The following is a 23,786-nucleotide window of genomic DNA, read 5'->3' on the forward strand; positions in this document are numbered from 1 at the left end:
ACTTCTTCTCAGCATTTACCCTGTCAAACCCCCTTACCAATTAAACAATGGCTGAATTATCTGCTTCACGATGCCAAAAGTGAGAATCGTGATTGGGCGGAGAACCGTGGAAAAACGGAAAAAATCCATTTTGCACCCAGTGCCCAATCCGACTCCACGCCCCCCGGGGTCCCTCGCTGGCGGTGATGTTAAGGTTTATGCCCTGCGCTGGAAGATCCATGCATTACCGTCGTTTGCATGGATATTAATTTCATTAGCGGCTTTGACACTTCATGCTCCACCCCTCTGCGATGCTCCACCCCTCTGCGATGCTCCGCCCCTCTGCGATGCTCCGCCCCTCTGCGATGCTCCGCCCCTCTGCGATGCTCCGCCCCTCTGCGATGCTCCGCCCCTCTGCGATGCTCCGCCCCTCTGCGATGCTCCGCCCCTCTGCGATGCTCCGCCCCTCTGCGATGCTCCGCCCCTCTGCGATGCTCCGCCCCTCTGCGATGCTCCGCCCCTCTGCGATGCTCCGCCCCTCTGCGATGCTCCGCCCCTCTGCGATGCTCCGCCCCTCTGCGATGCTCCACCCCTCTGCGATGCTCCACCCCTCTGCGATGCTCCACCCCTCTGCGATGCTCCACCCCTCTGCGATGCTCCACCCCTCTGCGATGCTCCACCCCTCTGCGATGCTCCACCCCTCTGCGATGCTCCACCCCTCTGCGATGCTCCACCCCTCTGCGATGCTCCACCCCTCTGCGATGCTCCACCCCTCTGCAATGCTCCACCCCTCTGCGATGCTCCACCCCTCTGCGATGCTCCACCCCTCTCTTAGGCGGATGTCTTATTAGTGGAAGTATTTGCAAGCGGGTCCTGGGTGCCCATAGCTGTTGAGGGGGAGCGAGAGGCCTAAAAAAACTCTGAAAAAGCCTCAGAAATTGTCAGCTTTGCTGGGAGATGGCTGCCCGGGCCTAGGGTAGTACCGGGGAACAACTTGGTGCCAAGTCCATGGACTCTGGGTGTCCACCTCAGGATCGGGGTGGCTTGGCTCAGATCACCGTTGCTGCAGTTTGCGGATTTCAAAGCACTCCTTTGGTGCTACTGCCGGCTCCTGACTGCTCACTGTGTCCTTTCTGGTCATCTGGGAGCCTACCCCAGGCCACGCCTCTGACACATTCATATCCCAGCTGTTTCCTCAAGGGGATGGGTGTGGCCTAGCTCAATCAGGGGTCACCAGGTGCTGGCCCTCCTCAGAAGCGCTGCCCCACTGCAGAGGGGGCAGGGGATCAGCAGAGCTCACCCCAACCGGAGGACACCTGCACCGTGGCCGTTGGAACCTTCCCTGGTTCTCGGCCCGTCTCAGGCCAGAGGCCTCACCAGTGACTCTCCACCACTCAGGATCGCCAGCTGTCTCCTCATGGTAGGGCTGGCAGCGCTGACTGCCTCTGCCAACACCTCCCAGGTACTGTTCAGGAGGGCTGGCTTGAGTCTGCGGCCCACCCATGGAAGAGGGTGTTACAATACCCGCTAGGCCGGGAATTTCCCTCAATTCGCCCCGACAGAGTGCTCGCCCTGACTTGCTGAGCCCCCAATGAAAGTAGGAATCGCAGACAATTCAGTGCCGGCAGGAACATAGTCTCGAAACGAAGAATTCAAGCCATTATCTTTCCTTAAATAAGGGAACTAAAACTGCTCGGCATCTGGAGTATTGTGTGCAGTATTGGTCTCCTTATTTAAGAAACAATGTAAATGCAGGCAGTTCAGAAAATGTTTACTAAACAAATACCAGGAATGGTTTTATGAGGAAAGGTTGGTCAGGCTGGGTTTGTATCTGCCGGAGTTTAGAGGAGTTAAGAGGTGACGTGAGCACGGTAGCGTTGTGGACAGCACAATCGCTTCACAGCTCCAGGGTCCCAGGTTCGATTCCGGCTTGGGTCACTGTCTGTGCGGAGTCTGCACATCCTCCCCGTGTGTGCGTGGGTTTCCTCCGGGTGCTCCGGTTTCCTCCCACAGTCCAAAGATGTGCAGGTTAGGTGGATTGGCCATGCTAAATTGCCCTTAGTGTCCAAAATTGCCCTTCGTGTTGGGTGGGGTTACTGGGTTATGGGGATAGGGTGGAAGTGTGGGCTTGGGTAGGGTGCTCTTTCCAAGAGCCGGTACAGACTCGATGGGCCGAATAGCCTCCTTCTGCACTGTAAATTCTATATGAGATGAAACATGCAAGGTCCTGGGGGGTCTGGACAGGGTAGTTGAGGAGAGGATGTTTCCTCTTGTAGAAGAATCTAGAACCAGGGGCTAGATTCCTGGTTTAAAAATCAGAGGTCGCCCATTTAAGATGAGAAGTGCTTTTTCTGAGAGGATCAGGAGTCTTTGGAACTCTCTTCCTCGAGAGGCAGTGGAAGCAGAGTCTTTGAATGTTTTCAAGGCAGAGATAGATTCTTGATTATCAAGGGGATGATCGGGGGTAGGCAGGATGTTGGGCTGTGGTCACAATCAGATCAGCCATGATCTTAGTAAATGGCAGAGCAGTCCCGAAGGGCTGAGTGGCCTCCTGCTGTTCCTAATTCATATGCTCAGTTATATAGTTAGCCTGGTTCAATAAACCATTCCTCATGACAATCATGGTCATGTTTCTCTCATGACAAGGCCTCGGGGCATTGGCTTCTTTTTCCAGCACAGTTTTAGAGAAAGATTTGTTTATTTACTGTAATGTTTGAACTGTAGGGAATATTTTTGCATTTTTGATCCCTGACAACAACCAGGAATGAGTACCCGGAGGGCAGTGCACCAGGAAGGGGAAAGAAAATGCAGAATCAAATCTCCTCAGTTTACTGAAGGAGGCCATTTGGCCCATCGAGTCTGCACCAATCCTCATTCACAAAGTCCTCAGCCGCTATGAGAGGAAGAGGAAAGACTTGCACTTTGTATATGGCGCCTTTCACACCCTCATGACTTCACAAAGTACTTCCCAGTCAACAAATTACCGTACCTTCCAAACATGCCATTGTTGCTATGGAGGCAAGTAGAAGGGCCCACGGACACCAATTAGATGAGTCAATCTGTTCTGCTGCTGTTGACAAATTCCTTCCTTATTCACCAGGTATAAAGAAGTAAAGTCGCCAGAGTCCCAGAGGACCATCGGCTGCTTTCCCCTTTGAGGGGGAGAGCTGACTGGTGGTGATTTAACCTGAGGATCAGCACACCTCAGACGAAGGCCAAGGTGGAGCCTTCACAAATAACCTCAGCCGGTACGGGGATTGAACTCACGCTGTTGGCCTCGCTCTGCATCACAAACCAGCTGTCCAACCAACTGAGCTAAACCAGCTCTGTCACATTGGCCAGCACCTGGGAACAGGCGGCACTGATGTCAGCAGGTAAATGGCTTGGTGAGTCAAGAGAAGCTTTTTACCCAACTTTTATCATACCCGTTGCCTCATGAGGTCAGGGAGCCGGATTTGATTTACACGTTGGCCAACTGTGTAGAGTTTGTACTATGTGTCTATGTGGGTTTCCTCCGGGTGCTCCGGTTTCTTCCCACAGTCCAAAGACGTGCAGGTTAGGTGGATTGGCCGTGCTAAATTGCCCTTAGTGTCCAAACGATTAGGTGGAGTAATGGGGATAGGGTGGAGTAATGGGGATAGGGTGGAGTAATGGAGATAGGGTGGAGTAATGGGGATAGGGTGGAGTAATGGGGATAGGGTGGAGTAATGGGGATAGGGTGGAGTAATGGGGATAGGGTGGAGTAATGGGGATAGGGTGGAGTAATGGGGATAGGGTGGAGTAATGGGGATAGGGTGGAGTAATGGGGATAGGGTGGAGTAATGGGGATAGGGTGGAGTAATGGGGATAGGGTGGAGGTGGGGGCCTGGTATGGCGCTCCTTTGGGATGGTCAGCGCAGACCCGATGGGCCAGATGGCCTCCTTCACACAGAACAAAAACCCACATTGGGTGAAAATCTCCACCTCTTGCCGCCGGTAGCGAAGTTCCTGGTGAGGCTGAGAATCAAGCGTCAGGGAGAAAACAGGATCGGTGCTCATGTCGGGATCGAGGTTCATGCCCGGTGCCAGAGAGAAGATGCAAATGGGACATCAAGAACTGTTTGCAACCACTTAGCGGGGCAGACACCATATTCTCCATGCCCGCGTGATTCTCCGGTCCTCTTGGCCGGGAAATACTACAGGTATTTCCCACCGTGCCCTGACATGATGAATCTCATGGTGGCCAAGGGAATAACTCCTTAAGGGTGTTGCACCCAAAGTCCATCAGAGGGCCATCCACCCCATACCTCACAATGCAATTCCTACCCACCCCAGCCCCAGAGACATCCCCAAAATAAAAGCCCCACACTGATACCCCCTAAATAAGGAGACCCTCCCAATAAAGAGGCCCTCCACAGACTCCGCCCCCCCACCCCACAGAAAAGAGACTCCCGTCTTGAAACCCCCCAGAAGGCTCCTTTCATGCTTCAGTAATTGTGATGGGATCAGCTGGAAACTGGCAGCACTTAATTCTGTTTGAAGTGGTCCAGGAGCTGTCAATCAAAGCTTGATGTTGACGAACATTGCAGTTCGACCACTTTAGAGTTACTCAACTGTGAAGGAAGATGAATGCAGCAAAGCTGGCAGCCATGCCTCTGTGGAAACTATCAATCACAGCCTAGTAAAGGAAATGAATGAATGGCTTGCAGCTCAAGGATCTAAGTGGATCATCTCTGTATTCGGGGAAGGGGGAGCGGGGAAAACTAAAAAATCTGGGGGGTGGGGATGCGACAACTCAAAATGGTAGCTCGATAGCAGGATTCCCTCAGGACTCCCTCGCAATGCTCGCCATGCATAAATTGAAATGTGAAGGATTGAAAATCGCTTCATTATTTGCTTCCTGATTTGCACTCCCAGCTCCGGCGAGAGAACATTGTTTGCCAAATGGAGAAATTCGGCCATTGTCTCCATGATACTTCACTTACTTGTAACCTATAGACCGATAGGCCATTGCGTGCATAGTCGTACACTCCACATTTGGTGGGAAGATGTGATTAATCACCATTGGAACAGGCTTAGCACAAACAATGTACAGGAACGTGAGGCGAGGTCTGCTCCACGCATACTCGATCAGTGTAGACGTTTTACCTGCACCTTGGGTAGAAGGAGAAATAATGGACATTAACTCAAACAATAGGAATCAGATCAGGATCTGCGGTGTAAATAAAAATGCCCATTGTTTCAACAGTCAGACTAGGGCTGGAAAGTTGCACCGGGGGAGGGGGGGGGGGGGGGGGGGGGGGGGGGGAGTCATTTCCCCACTTTAAAGAATCTAACATCATGATTTGGAGGAAGGTACTGCAGGCACTGTTGCTAAGTTTGCAGATGATACAAGGATCTGTAGAGGGGAGAAGGGCAGGTAGTATTGAAGAAGCAAGGGGGCTGCAGAAGGACTTGGACAGGCTAGGAGAGTGGGCAAAGAAGTGGCAGATGGAATACAATGTGGGAAAGTGTGAGGTTATGCACTTTGGAAGGAGAAATGGAGGCATAGACTATCTTCTAAGTGGGAAGATGCTTAGGAAATCAGAAGCACAAAGGGACTTGGGAGTCCTTGTTCACGATTCTCTTAAGGTTAACAAGCAGGTTCAGTCGGCAGTTAGGAAGGCAAATGCAATGTTAGCATTCATGTCGAGAGGGCTCGAATTCAAAATGTACTTCTGAGGTTATATAAGGTTCTGGTCAGACCGCTTTTGGAGTATTGTGAGCAGTTTTGGGCCCCGTATCTAAGGAATGATGTGCTGGCCTTGGAAAGGGTCCAGAGGAGGTTCACAAGAATAATCCCTGGAATGAAGAGCTTGTTGTATGAAGAATGGTTGAGGACTTGGGGTCTGTATTCACTGTAGTTCAGAAGGATGAGTGGGGATCTTATTGAAACTTACAGGATACTGTGTGGCCTGGATAGAGTGGACGTGGAGAGGATGTTTCCACTTGTAGGAAAAATTAGAAGCAGAGGACACAATCTCAGACTAAAGTGATAGTCCTTTAAAACAGAGATGAGGAGAATTTCTTCAGCCAGAGGTTGGTGAATCTGTCTCTTTGCCGCAGAAGGCTGCGGAGGCCAATTCACTGAGTGTCTTTAAGACAGAGATAGATAGGTTTTTGATCAATAAGGGGATCAGGGGTTATGAGGAGAAGGCAGGAGAATGGGGATGAGAAAAATATCAGCCATGATTGAATGGTGGAGCAGACTCGATGGGCCGAGTGGCCTAATTCTGCTCCTATTTCTTATGGTCTTATAACAAGTTAACACATTTTCCCTCCATCGCTCGCTCATTTGCCAGTCATTCTCCAACTTCCAGAGAGCTCCTTGCGTCACACGGCTCAACAACTTACAGCTGAATCACCAGGGAAATTCCAGTTTAATACTTATGCTAGAACCTTCTACACTATACGTCCGCAGTGCAATTTGATTGCCGAACAGGCTAATCTATTGATTATTTGCCAGCTAGAGGAAAACAACATCAAAACTTTGCCCCTTAGTATTTTAATCAGCTAACCTTTCTGCGCAGTTTTCAGATCTGTGTGGATACAATTTACCTCAAAGCCAAGCCATTCAAAGTGATTCTTTCTCCCCTCAAATCCTGTGAACAAAACGGTCACAAAATCCCCAAAACTGTGTGACACCGTAGGGTTCAGTAAATGGGTGAATTCGCTGAGGTTAAATCACAATGCACACGAAACAAGACTGGTTGGTCTCAGAATCTCCTGCAGCAAGATGGGAGAGAGATACGGTAATTTGAAAATAAGACATCCAGCCAGGAGTCCCCTGTTCGAGTACATATCTGTGGTTCAGGCCCAAGGGTAGGAACTGAATGTCACTGGAATCAAATAGGCCACCAATCAGTCTCCTGATCCAAATGAGAAGAATGGTGGCTTAAGAGGTGAACACCTGTCCAGAGGGAAGAGTAGGTTAACGTCTCAGAGACACAGGTGAAAATGCTTTCTCGGCCCAAACTTCTACGGGTCTCACCACGACACCCAGCCCCAGGAGATATACAAAAGGTCACCCAGCCATGATGGTGTATGAAATTCAGAAAATTTTACAGCACAGAAAGAGGCCATTCACCCCCACCGTGCCCGTGCCAGCCAAAGACCCAGCCTAATCCAGCTTTCCAGCTCTTGGGACTGTAGGTTACAGCATTCAAGTAGCCGAAGACAGATTGGAAACTAGGCAAGTTCCAAATCCAAAAGCCCTGACCTTGCCTGGACAGAGTGGAAGCTGCTTACTTCTTTCTGGAGAGTGAGGGAGAACAAACGCAAAGAAAGGTTGTCTTGTTGTCAGGAATATCATAGCGAGTGGCGTGGCTGTAAACATCAAATATCCTCAGGCCACTTACATCACAGAGGAAGGGGACATAAATTAACTTTAAAATGATCCCAGTGACACTCAGTTCCTACCCTTGGGCCTGAACCACAGATATGTACTCGAACAGGGGACTCCTGGCTGAATGTCTTACATATTTCCAACATATTTCCTTGTAATAATCACGGTGAGTTAATTCATAATTTCTTCATCACAGTTGAAGCCATTCAGAAGAACTTTCAATGACTTCAAGAATATTTGCAAGCAATGGACGAAGAATAATTTTTATTAGTGTCACAAGTAGGCTTACAGTGTGTCATGGGAATGTCCCTTTCAGAACGGTTTGTCTTCTCAAATGGCTGCAGTGATGTCATTGTGTGGGTGGAGCTGGGCTGTGGCTCTGGTTTTTACTTTCGTTTTGAGCTGGAAGCTGCTTGTGGCTCTGAGTTTTACTTTCAGTTTAGACAGTTGGAAGCTGTATTCGGACTACAAGGATCTTGGAGTCTCTTTCCCTGCATGTTAAAAAGGTGTCTCCAGATCACTTGATAACTTCAAAGTGATAACTGCGTTCTGGAAGGAGTTCAAACCTACTGGGCGCGATTCTCCCAAAACGGGAGAAATCGTAAGGCTGGCGTCAAACCCGGGCGGGTTTGACGCCAGAGCGCCCCTTCCCAACCGGGAACCGATTCTGGTCCCCGGTCGGGGCTAGCAGCCCGACGCCGTAAGCTCCGGCATCACTCCGGCTTGCCGGAGTTAGCGCCGGCTGACGCGTCATATGACGTCAGCCGCGCATGCGCGGATTGGAAGACTCCAACCCGCGCATGCGCGGATGACGTCATCGCGTATTTGCACGAAACCCGCGCATGCGCGGGCCGGGATGCCCCTCAGCCGCCCCGCGAATGGATACTGCGGGGCGGCGGAAGGAGAAATAGTGCGCGGGCATCGGGCCCGCTGCCCGCGATCAGTGCCCACCGATCGCGGGCCCATGGCACCCTTGGCACGGCCGTGGTACTGCCGTGCCAATCGGTGCCATGGTTATAAAAAGCGAGTTGTTCCCGCCGTTTTTACGAACGGCCAGACCAAGTCTGTTTGCCGTTCGTAAAAACAGCGTAAAGGGCTGGGACTTCGGCCCATCTATCAGCTGTGAATCGCTGCCGGCCGTAAAAAAACGGCGGCAGCGATTCGTGTCGGGAGTTGGGCGGGGGGGGAGAATAGCGGGAGGGCGGGAAAAATGTCGGGAAGGCCCTCCCGCTATTCTCCGACCCGTCGTGGGGGGCGGAGAATCGCGCCCACTGTTTTGTGGTAAAAAGAGTGTTCTGATTTATGGATGTTGTTACTTGAGTGAAACAGTAAAGGGAAGTTATTACGGGTGAAATATAGCTGTGTATTAGAATATCATAGAATTTACAGTGCAGAAGGAGGCCATTCGGCCCCACGAGATGGCCAATGAAGGAGTGTTCGTAACCTGGTTGGGTATCAACCTGTAAATCTTCCCAATGCACGGCAGTGATAGGCGGCAAGAGCGAGAGAAATACCTGATCGGCCACGTGACAGAAAAGGATGTTGGAGCCACCATCACCACTATGCATAGCTCTGGACGACAGCATGCATGTTGTCATAGCAACTCAGAAGCCCAGAGGTTAACTGTGACATGCCTCTGACACGCCATGAGGAAATACACCGAGGGCAAGTGGAGGGGAGAAAGAGATAGAAGAGACGGCAAGCGGGGGGGGGAAACAAAGAGGGGAGAGAGAAAGAGAATGGTAAGGAGGAAGGGACAAAGGAACGGTGGGAGGTGGGGATTAGGTCAAATAAACAAACCTCCACGAGGGGCTACCACTGTCTCATATTAGCGACACATCCTGCACCACGGCCACTAATCCACCTATTTGCTATTCACCTGCAAATCCCATTATTTGAATCACACGTCCTGGGGCAGTTTCCTGCTTCAGTATTTGTTGCTGCTCTCGAGTCAGTTCAAGTTTGTGTACCTCGAGCCTTTGTTTGGAAAGAAAAATCGATCAATGCTGTCTAACTACTACAAACATCTTCAGAGATAATAAAGTAAAATGCAAAGTATTTACTTGTTTTAACCGCACATTGTGCAAACGAGGGTGGCACGGCGGCACAGTGGTTAGCACTGATGCTTCACAGCTCCAGGGTCCCAGGTTCGATTCCTGGCTTGGGTCACTGTCTGTGCGGAGTCTGCACGTTCTCCCCGTGTCTGCGTGGGTTTCCTCCAGATGCTCCGGTTTCCTCCCACATTCCAAAGATGTGCAGGTTAGGTGGATTGGCCACGCGAAATTGCCCTTCATGTTCAAAAAGGTTAGGTGGGGTTACTCGATGGGCCGAATGGCCTCCTTCTGCACTGTAAATTCTACGATATTCTAATAAGATGTCTTTCGGGTCCTGGCATTGAGCAGTAAAATGTGTGTCTAAGACAATAATATTAACCTCCAGTTATCATCACTTTAACACAGAGGGAGTGGTTGGCGGGGGGGATGGAAAGGGAAAGAGAGGAATTAAAAGAGTTGGAGGATGGGGAAACGGAAGATACCAGACAGGAATTAGGAGAAAAATTGCAAGAGGTGAGCAAAGGCAAGTTCAAAGAGATATTTTATGGGTGGCTATTAAACGCTCAAGAGAAGCGTTTAGGAGAACTTGAAAGAGCAGTGTCATGATGATTAAAGACTAGACTAGAAGCAGGGCTGCCCACCTCTCAGAAGCTTGGATCCATACCTGAAGGAGGCTGCTCAGGTCGAGCTGGAGTCAACAACAACAATAACTTGCTTCTATATAGCGTTTGCAGCATAAGCAAAAATTCCTGAGGCGCCTCACATGGGCCTGACCAAACAAAATCGGGCACTGAGACACGTAAGCCAATATTGGAACAGGCGACCAAATGGTTGGTGGATTTTTCTTTAAAGCACTTTAAAATGGTAGAGACAGAGAGCTGAGGGGGCAGTTCTGGGGTTTCAGGCTGATGGTGTGGCCACAAATGGTGGAACGGTGAAAATCAAGGGCGTGAAAGAGGCCAGACTTGGGGAAGCGCGGTGATCTCCAAGGGTTGTAGTTCTGGAGGAGGTTACAAAGAAAGGGTGGGGGCGAGGCCATGCACTGATTTGTAAACAAGGATGACATTTTTAAAACTGAAGGCATGCTAGACCATAAATCAACACATGCCCTGGAGGACAGGGGTGATGGGCAAAGAGGGCAAGTGCAAGTTGGAATGTGGGTGGCAGAAATCTGGATGAGCTGAAGCTTAGAGAGGATGTACGATGGGAGACCTGCCAACAGAACACTGTAATAGTCACCTCTAGAGGTGCCAAAGGCAGGGGTGACGTTTTATCAGCAGATGAATTGAGGCAGGGATGGAGTAGAGGTAGAAGTAGGCTTGGTGCTTGGTGATAGATGGTCAGAGTTCATCTTGGGGTCAAATATGAGATCAAGGTTGTAAACAGTCTGCTTCAAGACAGGCTCCAGGGACAGGGGCAATCTGACCACAATAAATAGGAACATGAGACGGCCATTCGGCCCCTCAAATCTGTTCCGCCACTCAATAGGATCATGGTTGCTTCGACATTCTTCACGTCCACTTTCCCACCTTTTCCCTGTAACCCTAGATTCCCTTACTGATCAAGAACCTATCCATCTTGGCCTTAAATATACACAAGGACTCTCTGCCCCACAGCTCTGTGGCAAGGAGTTCCAAAGACTCTCTACCCTGAAACATTCCTCAACATGACCGGAAAAACAGGCCGCCAGGGGCTGGAAAATCTTGCCCTTGGTTTCTCTCCCCACAGATGCTACCAGGCCTGCTGAGTATTTCATAGAATCATAGAATTTACAGTGCAGAAGGAGGCCAATCAGCCCATCGAGTCTGTACCGGCCCTTGGAAAGAGCACCCTACTTAAGCCCACACCTCCACAGTATCCCAGTAACCCCACCTGTTCTATTCTTTTTTGGACACGAAGGGGCAATTCAGCATGGCCAATCCACCTAACCTGCACATCTTTGGACTGTGGGAGGAAACCGGAGCACCCGGAGGAAACCCACGCAGACACGGGGAGAGCGGGCAGACTCTGCACAGACAGTGACCCAAGCCGGGAATCGTACCTGGGACCTTGGAGCTGTGAAGCCACAGTGCTAACCACTGTGCTGCCATGCCGCAGCACTTGTTTTTACATCCGATCTGCAGCATCTGCAAAATTCTGCTTTCGTCGATAAATAAAAGTTCCCGTTATCCGTTCCAGCAGCAAAATATTGTTCCACCAATCTTGATGGAATTAGTTCTGACTAATTTTAAAAGGCACAGCATTGAACAGCTCACCTGCCAGAGCTCCGAGCTGAGCAAAGGTGCTTCACATGTCGTCTACCGATACTGGCTGGATTCCCCAGCAAATAGAGTGCGCAGAACAGATTGTAGTGAATTCTGGAATATTCAGAGAAAAATAGTTCAGAACAGTAGTTAAGCTTTAACATTAGACAAACTCTCCCATATGGAGGGAGGATTTTATGCTCATCAAGGCAAGGAATGTGATTGTTGTGGAATGGAAATGCTTAAGATTTCAGACGCCCTTTGTCAACATCAATGTCTGCCAGGGCAACCACAATACATTTAGATGTGGAGAAAAGATCCCGCTGCAACAAAATTACCCACATCAATCATCCAGTTGCTGATTTAGCATTGGACTCAGTTGAGTCACACACCATTAACGAGAAACTGTGCATCTGTATTCTGGATTAAATTGGGACATTTTTATTCTCCAGGCGAGGGCCAGCCTGCATTACTGATCATCCCGAGAATCAATTGCCTTTACAGACAAGGCCAACTGTGCGTCAGACAATTATTGTCGGGCTGTGTGGGCGGGTTTAGAAAAGTCGGGAATGCTGGAAATATTCAGCGGTTCAGGCAGCAGCTGTGGAACGAGAAACAGAGTTAACATTTCGAGTCAGTGGCCCTCCACCCTAATTGCTGAGAGGCAATTATCGGTCAGTCACCTGAGGCCTATTTAGTGGCGCAAAGGTGCACATTGTATTCTTCTCTTTGAAGCTTAAGTAGTGTGTGTCACCCTGGGTAGCTGACGTCTGTATAAAAGACACAGAAAGCGCACTCGGTAAGCTTTGCGCAAGGGAAGGAGACACAGCCGGAGTGGGAATTGGAACTTGGTAATTTGGTGCAGTGAGGTAATTCGGTGCAGAGTGGGAGAAGGTGCTTTTTCCACGACAGTTTTGTTCTCTCTCTTTCTTCTGACCTGTAACTTTTAATCTGCAGGGAGTGAACCAGAGAGCATCTGGGAACGCAAGTGATTTTTATTTATTTTTATTACCTTTTCAAATTGTGTGGGGGGGGGGAACTGAAATGACATCACAGTAAAGCTGAGACTTGATTGGCTGGTTGGGAATCTACACTAAATTTAAAAATTAAGCATTGTTAAACAAATTAAACATAATTACTTAATTATAATTTAGAGGGGTATCTAAGCCAGAGATCGGAGAGTACTGTATTTAGCTTTCACATTTAGAGTGGAAATCTAGTGCTAGGAAACATATAGTTAACAGTAACTTTTTAAAAAAATATTTAAATTTAATTTACTAATTAATTGACGCAATGTCAATTAGAGGGGTGCAGTGCTCTGACTGTGAGATGTGGCAGGTCTGGGAGGTTTTCAATGTCCCGGATGGCTTCATCTGCAGAAAGTGCACCTAACTGGAGCTCCTCACAGACCGCATGGTTCGGTTGGAGCAGCAGTTGGATGCACTTAGGAGCATCGCAGGTGGCGGAAAGCGTCATAGATAGCAGTTATATAAATGTGGTTTCACCCAAGGTGCAGGCAGAGAAATAGGTGACCACCAGAAAGGACAGGCAGTCAGTGCAGGAATCCCCTGTGGTTGTCCCCCTCACGACGGCGCGAAACGGGCACGGGCACTACCCACAGGGGGCCAGCACGGCGCTGGAGTGGTTTACGCTGCTCCAGCCTCCCTTCCTGATGCTAACTGGGCGCTGTGCCAACCCGCGCATGCGCAGTTGGGCCACGCCAACCCACAAATGCGCAGGGGACTTCCTCAATGTGCCGGTCCTGACACAACATGGCGTGGGGGTTCAGGGGCCGGCTGCGTAATAAAACAGGGCTGGGACTGGAGAGGCCGGCCCGCCAATCGGTGGGACCCGATCGCGGGCCTGACCCATCGGAGGCTCCCCCCCCCGGTGAAGGAGCCACCCCCCCCCCCCCAAAACAGGCCGCCCCCCCCCCGACCCTACGCGCAGAGTTTCCGCCGGCTGTGAGCAGGTGTGAATGGCGCCGCCGGGACTCTGCCGTTTCCGCGCGGCTGCTCGGTCCATCAAGGCCAGAGAATCGGCGGCCCGGCCACAGGCAGTAGCCCGTGAGCGGCACCACGCCAAATGCACTGGCGCAAATGGCGCCGGTTCTCCGCTCCTCGGAGAATCGCCTGCCAGGGACGGACAGGCACCGTGGGAAAAAATGCCGCCAACGGCGATTCTCCCATATGGCGCGGAATGGGAGAATTGCCGTCCAGGGAATCACAAACTGTCACTTTCACGGTCTGTCTCAAGCCAACACGACCGTGCACTTACCTGCTGAAGCAGCGACACTGACATTTTCCTCACATTTTCAGCACAAACAATGGGCTAGATCCTCTGCTGATTGTTAATTTTTAAAATAATATTATCAAAATCTTTATTCAGGAGTCAGGACCCATTTCCATCGAAGCAATCTTACACAACACAGCTTAACTGGGCAACTCCACGTCCATTGTGTAATTAAGGATGGCAGGAGCGTTCCATCCTGCCCAGAGGACCCATAGCGGTATCCTGTCAGCAAACCGACAGGCGGACAGGAGATTGCATGGGTGCCTCAAGGTGGAGTCGCACCCCAGAGGCATAATGATGTTGTCTTAAAATGATCTACGTGGTCACAGCTTCCAGTCCATCAGTGCGGAGGGGGAAATCCCACCACAAGATGGCTGGAGGCCTCCAGCTGTGGTTCTCTGGTCCCCACTGCTCCTGTGCTTCCCCCCTCCCCCCCCCATAATTTCAGGAATGTGGGCTTCGCTGGCTAGGCCAGCCATTTGTTGCCCATCCCTAAATGCCCTCGAGGAGGAGGTGGTGGTGGTGAGCCGCCTTCTTGAACCGCTGCAGCCCACGTGGTGTAGATACACCCAGAGTGTTGCTCGGAAGGGCAGCAGGGTAGCATGGGGGCAGCAGGGTAGCATAGTGGTTAGCATAAATGCTTCACAGCTCCAGGGTCCCAGGTTCGATTCCCGGCTGGGTCACTGTCTGTGTGGAGTCTGCACGTCCTCCCCCTGTGTGCGTGGGTTTCCTCCGGGTGCTCCGGTTTCCTCCCACAGTCCAAAGATGTGCGGGTTAGGTGGATTGGCCATGCTAAATTGCCCGTAGTGTCCTAATAAAAAAGTAAGGTTAAGGGGGGGGGTTGTTGGGTTACGGGTATAGGGTGGATACGTGGGTTTGAGTAGGGTGATCATGGCTCGGCACAACATTGAGGGCCGAAGGGCCTGTTCTGTGCTGTACTGTTCTATGTTCTATGTTCTAAGGGAGTTCTGGGATTTTTGGCCCAGTGACAGTGAAGGAACGGAGATATCTTTCCCAAGTAGGATGGTGTGTGGCCTGGGGGGGGACTTGCAAATGGTTGTGTTCCCATGTGTCTGCCGCTTTTATCCTCCTAGATGGAAGAGGCCTTTTTTTAAAAAATAAAATAAAAAACATGGCAGATGTCAAACAAAACAGGAATAATAAGATTCCATCATCACAAGAAAAAGGAGAGTCAGCTCCTACACTCGGGCAATGGAAACAGGATGAATGCACAAACAATTCAAGAAACACACAGTGTTGAGAGTACTTCTTTGGTCCATCTCCACAGTTGAGATTGAAAGCACACAACCCAACTGAAGTCAGTGATGTGATCTATAAACAGCCACCAAGACCCGTTGCAACCATTAGAAGCTGTAGAAGGGGGACCCAACAGGAGTTTGACCTACCTGTTGCTGATATTGATGTCCTTCTCTCTCAAGGCAAACAGTAAGGTCGCCATGCAGTACAGGATCTCCATCACCTCTGTTAGGGGCAGGGTCGACCGGGTTTGCTGGAGACAGGAAATCAGTCCCTGGACATCCTTCACACTTTCGGACAGGAGAACGATCACAGCCAGTATTGCCCACACATGTGTAATCTAAATTATATCAAATCATACACACAATGATATGTTTTTTTAACTATATACCCCGCCCTCCCATACTTGGGAGAAGGTGGGGGAGAACGGGGTGCTCTGGAAAATCTAGCGGTGGGGGCTAAATTATGATGCGCCTGGTGGTTTTGTGATGCGGTGGGGGGAGGATGGTCAGCTGCAGGATCTCGCTATCGGGCCAGCTGCTCAGAATGGCGGCCCTATAGCGGGATTCCCTCTGGGATCCCTCGCAACCCTCGCCATGCATAAATTTGCACAGCGAAGGGTTGGGAATGGCTTCCTGATCTGCGTTCCCAGCGGCTGCACGAATCAGTTGCAATTCAGCTCCAGCGGGCGAACATGGCGCTGGACTCTCCAATTTTGAAGACATGTCCAGAGGAAGTGTCTGGTTTTACAACAAAAATGTTGGCACCGCCTCCGCACAGATGCCCCGACTGGTGAGGGGCTAGCAGCCGCGGCACGTAAAGCTCCCGATGTAAACACCTGGAGAATTGCCGGGTCCTTGGCCGTGCACAAGCACGAGTACAACATGGCGCCGACCGCGTGCGGACCCGACCCGCCAGACAGTGCCCCACTGGACACAGACACCTTCTCGTCACCCCCACTGGCTCTAGCCCCCACCCAGCACGCCCCCCCCCAGCATGCCATCCCCCCCCCCCGCCAGCATGCCATCCCCCCCCTCCCCCCCCAGCATGCCATCCCCCCCCCCCCCCCAGCGGTGGCGCTGGACACAGTCCGCAGCCACCACGCCAGGTTAATGAAAACTGAGAGCACACGTGTCCCGGGCCATTGAGAACTCGGTCCATCAGGGCGGAGCATCGGGGGAGGGCCTTCAGATAACGTCCTGTGGCCCTCCCAATGACATGCGTCGTGCTCCTCAATGATGCTATTTTGGAGGGGGCGGAGCAGACGACCCCCGATTCGGTCGTAAATAAGGATTCTCCGCCCAATCACCGATTACAATATCAGCGTCGGGCAACGGGAATCCCGCACAGAGTCTCCCAAATGGGAGCATTTCCCCAAACGGAGAATGGCGCTCGTTGTGCAAGAACCTTCTTAAGTTGTACAGTCATTCAAAGGGATTTGAAATTCCTGAGAGATGAAGATATTTCCTGTTCAGGAGGGTATGCTTTCAGTCAGTGCTAATGAGTTTGGCAACAGATTTTGGAATTTCCCAGAGATTGTTTTCCCGATCTGGTCACACGTATTGTTCCCGTCAGCGGCTGTTTAATTGAGCCTTCTGGGAGATTGGGTGGTTAGTGAGTTAGACAGTGCTCAAGTCTGCACGGTCATCTGATTGTGGGGTTGCTAACTGTGATTAAATGTATTCCTGGAGATTTAATCATGACTTGCGCCCACACTCCAGTCGTTAGTCGGTGAACACACCCATCCCTGTGACGCACCGCCTTCCGACATCAATTGGAAAGTAAAAAGACTCATTATCCAATTGGATGATGCTTCACCCACCCCACCCACTTTCATAATTGCTATAATTGGTTAAGAGAAATATTCGAAAAGGAAATTTAAACAGCAAAAATATCCTGATGATTTTTCCCAGGGCTCCACACAGCAGTATCCCGAGTGACTGATCTTCAATCTCTGGAGGCCGGGTCAATCCTGGAGGGTTATCTGATCGGAGCAAACAGTGATGGTCCGAGTCTCTTCATGGCTTATGTCTTCCATGAATTGGGGGCAGGACCTTCAATTGCCTGGATTTAAAATTCCCCCCACAAGCCGCTCCGTAGACGCAGGAGCAGAGGGACCTGGGTGACGATGTGCAAAGGTCATTGACCGTGGCAGGGTGGGTGGAGAGAGCAGTTGATAAACCTGAGAGTATTCTGGGCTTCATTAATAAGGGCATGGGTCACAAAAGCAAAGAGCTAATGCTGAACTTACACAAGACACTGGTTGGAAACCTCAGCTGGAGCATTGCGTTCTATACTGGGCGCCACACTATAGGAAGGACGTGAATGCATTGGAGAAAGTGCAGAAGAGGTTTCGAAAAATGGTTCCTGGGATGCGAAACGTCAGTTAAGAGGGTAGATTGGAGAGGTTTGGATTATTCTCTTTGGAGAGAAAAGGCTAAGAGGAGATTTGATAGAGATGTTCAAAATCATGAGGGGCTGGACGGAGTAGAAGTGGAAAAATTGTTCTCCCCCCCCCCTCGTAAAAGGATCAAGCACGAGAGGGTACAGATTTAAAGTGATTTGCAAAAGAAGCAAATGTGGTGCGAGAAAAAAAAAACTTTTTCACACAATGAGTCTAGAATGCTCTGCCTGGAGTCATTGTGGGAGGCAGGCGAAATCGGGGCATTCAAGAGCGCATTAGATGATTACTTGAGTAGAAACAATGCGCAGGGGTACGGGGAGTAGGCAGGGGAATGGCGCTGAGTCGTGGCGCTCGTTCGAAGATACGGTGCAGATACCATGGGCCAAATGGCCTCCTTTCGTGTGGTAACAATTCTGACCACGTTTTTGCTCACCTTCCCCAACATCACCCGAGATGACTCAAGGTTAGGTTTCTAATTGAAATTGCTTCTCTGAAATGCTTTGCGATGTTTTCACACACACACACGCACACACACACAATGAGACATACCCCAGCTGCATTGGCCAAATCAGGCAGAGTCTCAGCCACAGATGCTTCAGATTGCTTGAACAGAGGGTGGTCTTTTAGGCAACGCAAGACGGCTTCAGAGGTCACGGACAGAACATTCTGGAAAGATGCTACAAACCTAAATTTAAAATTTAAAAAAACAGTGACAGAATGGCAGCAAAGGCACACACACAAAAAAATAATTACAGAAAGTGTAAACTGAGAACTGCGAAGAGTTTATATTGTGGAGTGAGACAAATACATTTCTCAACACTGGAATTTAATGGGTATTTTCCAGCTCCCCGGTGTTATTCATCCCAAAAAGGTTTTATCTAAATGTAATCATTAAAAAAAAAATGTAAATAAAGGACCCTCCCCACAAGTGCGCGTTGCTGGGGCAAGGCCAGCGTCCGGTTGTTCATCCCCAATTGTCCTTGAACTCAGGGGCGTACTCGGCCATTTCAGGGGGCATTCAGAAGCCAGCCACACTGCTGCAAATCTGGGGTCACATATCGGCCAGGCTGGGTAAAGATGGCAGACTTCCTTCTATAAAAGGGCATTAGTGAAGTGGATGGGCTTTAATGACAATCGACAATGGTTTCATAGTTTGCCATTACTGAGACTGGCTTTTCAGTTCCAGATTATTAACCAAAGCTAAATTCCACCAGCGGCCATGTTTGTTCCCTGGTCTCTGGAGCCTGGGCCTCTGACTCATCAGTCCAGTTGAATTTATTGTGAATGTAGGAAATGTTTATAATTTTTTAAGATATATTGTATTATGCATCTGTTGCAGTCATGTTATTAAATATGTTAAGGTATCCAGATTATATTTCTGCTAAAACTGAGATTAAGGAGTTAACAGCCAGGGGGCATGGTGACATAGTGGTTAGCACGGCTGCCTCACAGCACCAGGGACCCGGGTTCAATTCTGGCCTCGGGTGACTGTGTGTGGAGTTTGTACGTTCTCTCCCCAAAGGTGTGTAGGTTAGGTGGGGTTACAGGGATAGGGCCGAGGTGACAGGAGAGTGGGCCTAGGTAGGGTACTCTTTCGCAGGGTCGTGCAGACTCGATGGGCTGAATGGCCTCCTTCTGCTCTCTACGGATTCTTTGGTCCAGCTCAGTAAATGAATCTTGAAGATGTCACTCGTGGGAGGGGCTGGGTCTGTTTTTTAAGTTTTTTGTTTTTCAGCCCAGCCGTGTCTGTCGCTTTTAGTTTCATTTTAAAAGTTCTGTTCTGGTTTCTGAGACAAGGAGTTGTTTTTCTCAGACTGACCTCTGAAAGCTGCTCTCCCAAGGACATTGTGCATAAATCTGTAAGTCACTGAATGTTAACAGTATTAATAAGTGGCATTTGACCTCTGTGTGTGGATTTTGCTCAATCAAAATTTTAGAGCTCAAAGACTTTTCTTTATGTTTTTGTAATAACTGTTTAGCTATTAATTGAAAAGCTGTTGTTTGGATGTCAATGGGGTTAATCCTGTGTTAATAATAAACTTTGTTTTAATATAAAAGTTCCCCAGTTGTCAGGGGAATCACTCCTGCAGCAAAGTCTCCTTTCCTCACAGTTTACAAATTGAAACATTGTCGGGGTCTCGTCCAATTTCCTCATATAAATTGGGGTCTGGTCTGGGTACTGAAACACATCGCCGCTCTGCCACCGTTCTCTCCCTCCCTCCCCAATCCCTGTCTCGCTCCATCCTGCTCTCCCCGGCCGGTCCCGGTCTCGCTCCATCCTGCTCTCCCCGGCCGGTCCCTGTCTCGGTCCATCCTGCTCTCCCCCCTCCCCATCCCTCTCTCCTGATCTTTCTTCCAGCCTCCTGCTCCTAACCCGTATTCCCCTGTACCATACCCGAGGAGATCGGGCAAGCAAGCACTTTTCCAAATAGGGAGAGCTTCTGCTCACTCACAGGGGCAAATTTAAATCAATACTTGCCACTAATTTACCAGCCAAAGGAAAGACTATGGACTGGATTCTATGCTGCCCAACAGCGGGAGCAAGATTCGCAGGTGGGCAGACAATGCTGCGCTGACCAATAAATGGGATTGGCTCCCTTGCCGATTCTGTTGTGATGCTCCTGTCCCCCGCTGGCATTGAGGTTGTCAATGCCGGCCACGGGCAAATTCGTGACGTGCATCTATTTGATTACGGTTAACAAGCTGGACACCGGATGCTCCAGCCCTCCCCGGCGGGAGTCACACAGGTGGGAATAGGTGCAAGTATTTATGGGTGGAGCCCGGGCGCCATGGCTGATGAGGAAGAGCAGGAAGGAGGTAAAAGAAATTCTCTAACCGTTTGGTCTTGCTGGGGGGCTGTCTGCCTGGACCTCAGGAAGTAGTGGGTGTCGACTTGGTGGCAAGTGTATGGATTCGTGATCGGGATATGGGTGGCCTGGCTCACTCCCCCATTGCTGCATTAGTTCATTTAAACCCACCCCCTAGCTGTAACCTACAGGATCCTGGCTGTTCACAGTGCTGACTGTATCCTGGATATGCTCAGAGGGCTTCTGGTCATGTGAGATCCCACCCAGCCCACCCCTCTGGACACCTTCATATGCATCCAATCATCAAGAGGACGGGCGTGGATTATACTCAAGTCGCCAGCCCACCAGGTGTTGGCACTCTGCGGTGCACCTCTCACAAGCGCAGCCCCACAGCAGAGGAAGAGGGGATTAGTGGAGCTCACCTCAAACAAAGGACATATACACCGTGGCCGTTAGACCGCTCCCTGGCACATCTCCTCTCAGAGTAACAGCTTCGCAATGACACCATCCGCTAGCCCACCCCTCAGGCTCACCAGCCGTCTCCAAGCCCTGCCTCTCCATCTCATCCTTCCGCCCGCAGCCAGGGGACCTGGCCAGCACCCTGTCACACAACCTGTATGTTAAACCCAGGCTACACATAACACTGCAGCAGACATCCCTCACTCACCCCCATCAGTATAGCCTGTCCGCACAGCATGGAGGCGACAGGCCGCACAAGTTGACTGTCTCCACCACACCACCAGGTGCCACCCTGCTAGCGGGATAACGCACGGCCCACCCAGGGAGGACATCGACCCCACTGGGGGAAATAGGACCAGGGCTACAGAGCCGATCGCTGATACGGATTGCAGCAGATACCAGCATCCTGCTGACACGGATGGGTGGTGAGGACAGGAGCTCCCACATCACAGGTCACTAATGGGGACAGGGGTGCACTGCGGACGACATCATCTCAAGGGGTGGGGGTAGGGGCGGTACAGGTTAAGGGTGGCATGGGAGTGTTACTCAGGGTGACCATGTAACCTGACAGCGTTGATTGTTCAACAGATTCCTCACCTTGCTAATATTCTCTGTTTGTACCCCTTCCACCCGCAGAGACATGGATGTCGGACTACAGCCAGCAGTGCTCCCTATCTACCTGGCCACAGCTGTCACTGCGGATTCACAGAGACCAAAGCGCCAGGGTCAGCCCAATCAGGACCCTGCACAAGAAGCGGCTGCCTCAGAAAAGCAGACGCCAGCCAGTGAGGGTCAAGGGGCCGGCCGTCCTTTCGGCCGGGGAGGAGCCGTTAAGGAGGCGCCACATCAGGCCACGTGCATACCGTCACCGCCTGTCCTTCAAGGAGCTGCCGGACCACTTGTGCCACCACCGACTGACTCATCATGGGAGACAGTGTGGCAGATTGTGGCACAGCTGGCACATGGGGGCTTGGAGGAGGACACCCATTCCCGGTGGCCATCAAGGTGTAGGTCGCCCTGAACCTTTACGCCTCTGGCTCATTCTAGGGCTCAAACGGGGCCTGCGTGGGATCTTGCAAACGTCCACACAAAGCATGCATTATGCGCCTGGGTATTGGGCTACATTGCCTTCAACCTGGACGTGGCCCATCAAGAAGGCCAGGCAGCAGAATTTGCTCCCATTGCTGGCATGCCCCAGGTTCAGGGGGTGATCAATGCCACGCATGTCAACAAGGGGGGGGGCCCTTCATTAATCAGAAGGGCTTCCCCTCCATGACCGTACAGTTGATGTGTGACCACCAGCTCCACATCATGCACATCTGCGCCCGATATCCAGGCAACGTGCACGACATACGACTTGCTGCACTAGTCGGTTCCCGGCATCTTAAAGGCGCCCCCTCGGGTGAGAGGTTGGTTATTGGGTGACAAGGATTACCGCTGAGGTCTTGGCTAATGACGACATGCGGAACCCTCAGACTGAGACGGGGAACCATTATAACGATGCTTACACAACAACCAGCAGCATCATCGAGCGGTGCATCAGCTCGTTCAAGGTGCACTTCCGATGCCTGGACTGCTCTGGTGGGCTCTCCAATATGACCCCCCACCCGAGAGGATCTCGAGCATTGCGGTGTCCTGCACAACATCACACAGCAGAGGGGAAACATGCTGGAGGAGGTGATTGGCAGAACAAGTTGACTGTCTCCACCACACAGCCAGTTGCCAAACCAGCAGGCCTCATCTGACGAGGGGGATGGTGTCCAGGAGGATCTGGACGGGTGCCTGAGCTGGCTCACCAGGCCGCCCAACGTATGATGCACGGCCGACACACGTGGGGCAACTTATCACCTCCCAATTTACAACAAGGAGGCCTGGCCACTGGCAGCTCCAGTGCCCTGTCCCCTGCCCAACCCCCGCCCCGCGCACAGAATTCCCCTTCTCCTGAAACCCTCCCCTCCCCCTCAGTCCTTCACTCCACCTTCCCCGAGGCTTCCACTCCCTCCCACTACCACAGCTCCCCCTCCGAGGGTCAGACCAGCAGGGTGTTGGGCCTGGGTTGGCAGCATCAGCGGCTCTTGCCCAGGGGGATGGAGGATGATGATTCCTCGCTGTGAGGTGAGCCCTGGTGCTCCACAAAGTCTGACTCCTGCCTTTAGGATTGCATTCCAAAACATCCACCCGGGTGATCCCGGCATGTGTGCTGGCAAATCCTTGTCACAACTGGTTGTGTGGTGGAGACAGTCAACTTGTTCTGCCAATCACCTCCTCCAGCATGTTTCCCCTCTGATGTTTGATGTTGTGCAGGACCCAGCAGGGCCACCGCAATGCTCGAGACCCTCTCGGGGGTTATATCTTAGAGGAGGGGGGGGGGGGGGGGGGGGGGGGGGGTGGGAAAGAGGGGTGTTGCTGGAGATGGTGAAGGGTTAGAGCTCACTCAGTGGGGATGCTGCCATACAAGGCGGGTTCACACTGCTCGCACCTATTTTGGGCCACTTTACCCTTAGGGACACAGTGAGACGCTAGGAGGCAGGTGAGGCGGCGGAATCTGTAGCTGGTCGAATTTGTGTGCAAGACTCCTGGCCAAGGAATGGAAATATTTGCAATGATCTCTACTCTTCGCAGCTATGGCTTCCCGTTCCTAGCAAATACGACAATCAAATTGCCTGAACTAATAGTTAGCTAACCTCCAACATCTTCACCTTCTTGGAAGGGTGGCACAATGGCGCAGTGGTTAGCACTGCAGCCTCACGGCACCGAGGTCCCAGGTTCGATCCCGGCTCTGGGTCACTGTCTGTGTGGAGTTTGCACATTCTCCGCGTGTTTGCGTGGGTTTCGCCCCCACAACCCAAAGAGGTGGAGGGTAGGTGGACTGGCCACGCTAAATTGCCCCTTCATTGAAAACAAAATTAACTGGGTACTCTAAATTTA

General features: G+C 51.1%; 1 protein-coding gene across 3 annotated transcripts in view; it reads right to left on the reverse strand.

The window, feature by feature from the left end:
* Positions 1-23,786, reverse strand: part of fbxo18 (F-box DNA helicase 1) — a 59,027-nt gene that overhangs the window by 26,029 nt on the left and 9,212 nt on the right. For all 3 annotated transcript variants that reach the window (XR_005462345.1, XM_038811832.1, XM_038811831.1), the window contains exons 5-9: positions 18,142-18,277; positions 15,338-15,528; positions 11,652-11,753; positions 9,222-9,319; positions 4,944-5,112 (exon numbers count right to left, since the gene is read on the reverse strand). Coding sequence is in view for 2 of the 3 variants with exons in the window: in XM_038811832.1 (XP_038667760.1) it covers positions 4,944-5,112; positions 9,222-9,319; positions 11,652-11,753; positions 15,338-15,528; positions 18,142-18,277 (696 nt within the window). In the remaining variant the exon portion in view is untranslated. The remainder of the gene's footprint in view (positions 1-4,943; positions 5,113-9,221; positions 9,320-11,651; positions 11,754-15,337; positions 15,529-18,141; positions 18,278-23,786) is intronic.

The sequence above is a fragment of the Scyliorhinus canicula genome, chromosome 11, assembly GCF_902713615.1.
Source record: "Scyliorhinus canicula chromosome 11, sScyCan1.1, whole genome shotgun sequence".
Classification (NCBI taxonomy): Eukaryota; Metazoa; Chordata; class Chondrichthyes; order Carcharhiniformes; family Scyliorhinidae; genus Scyliorhinus; species Scyliorhinus canicula.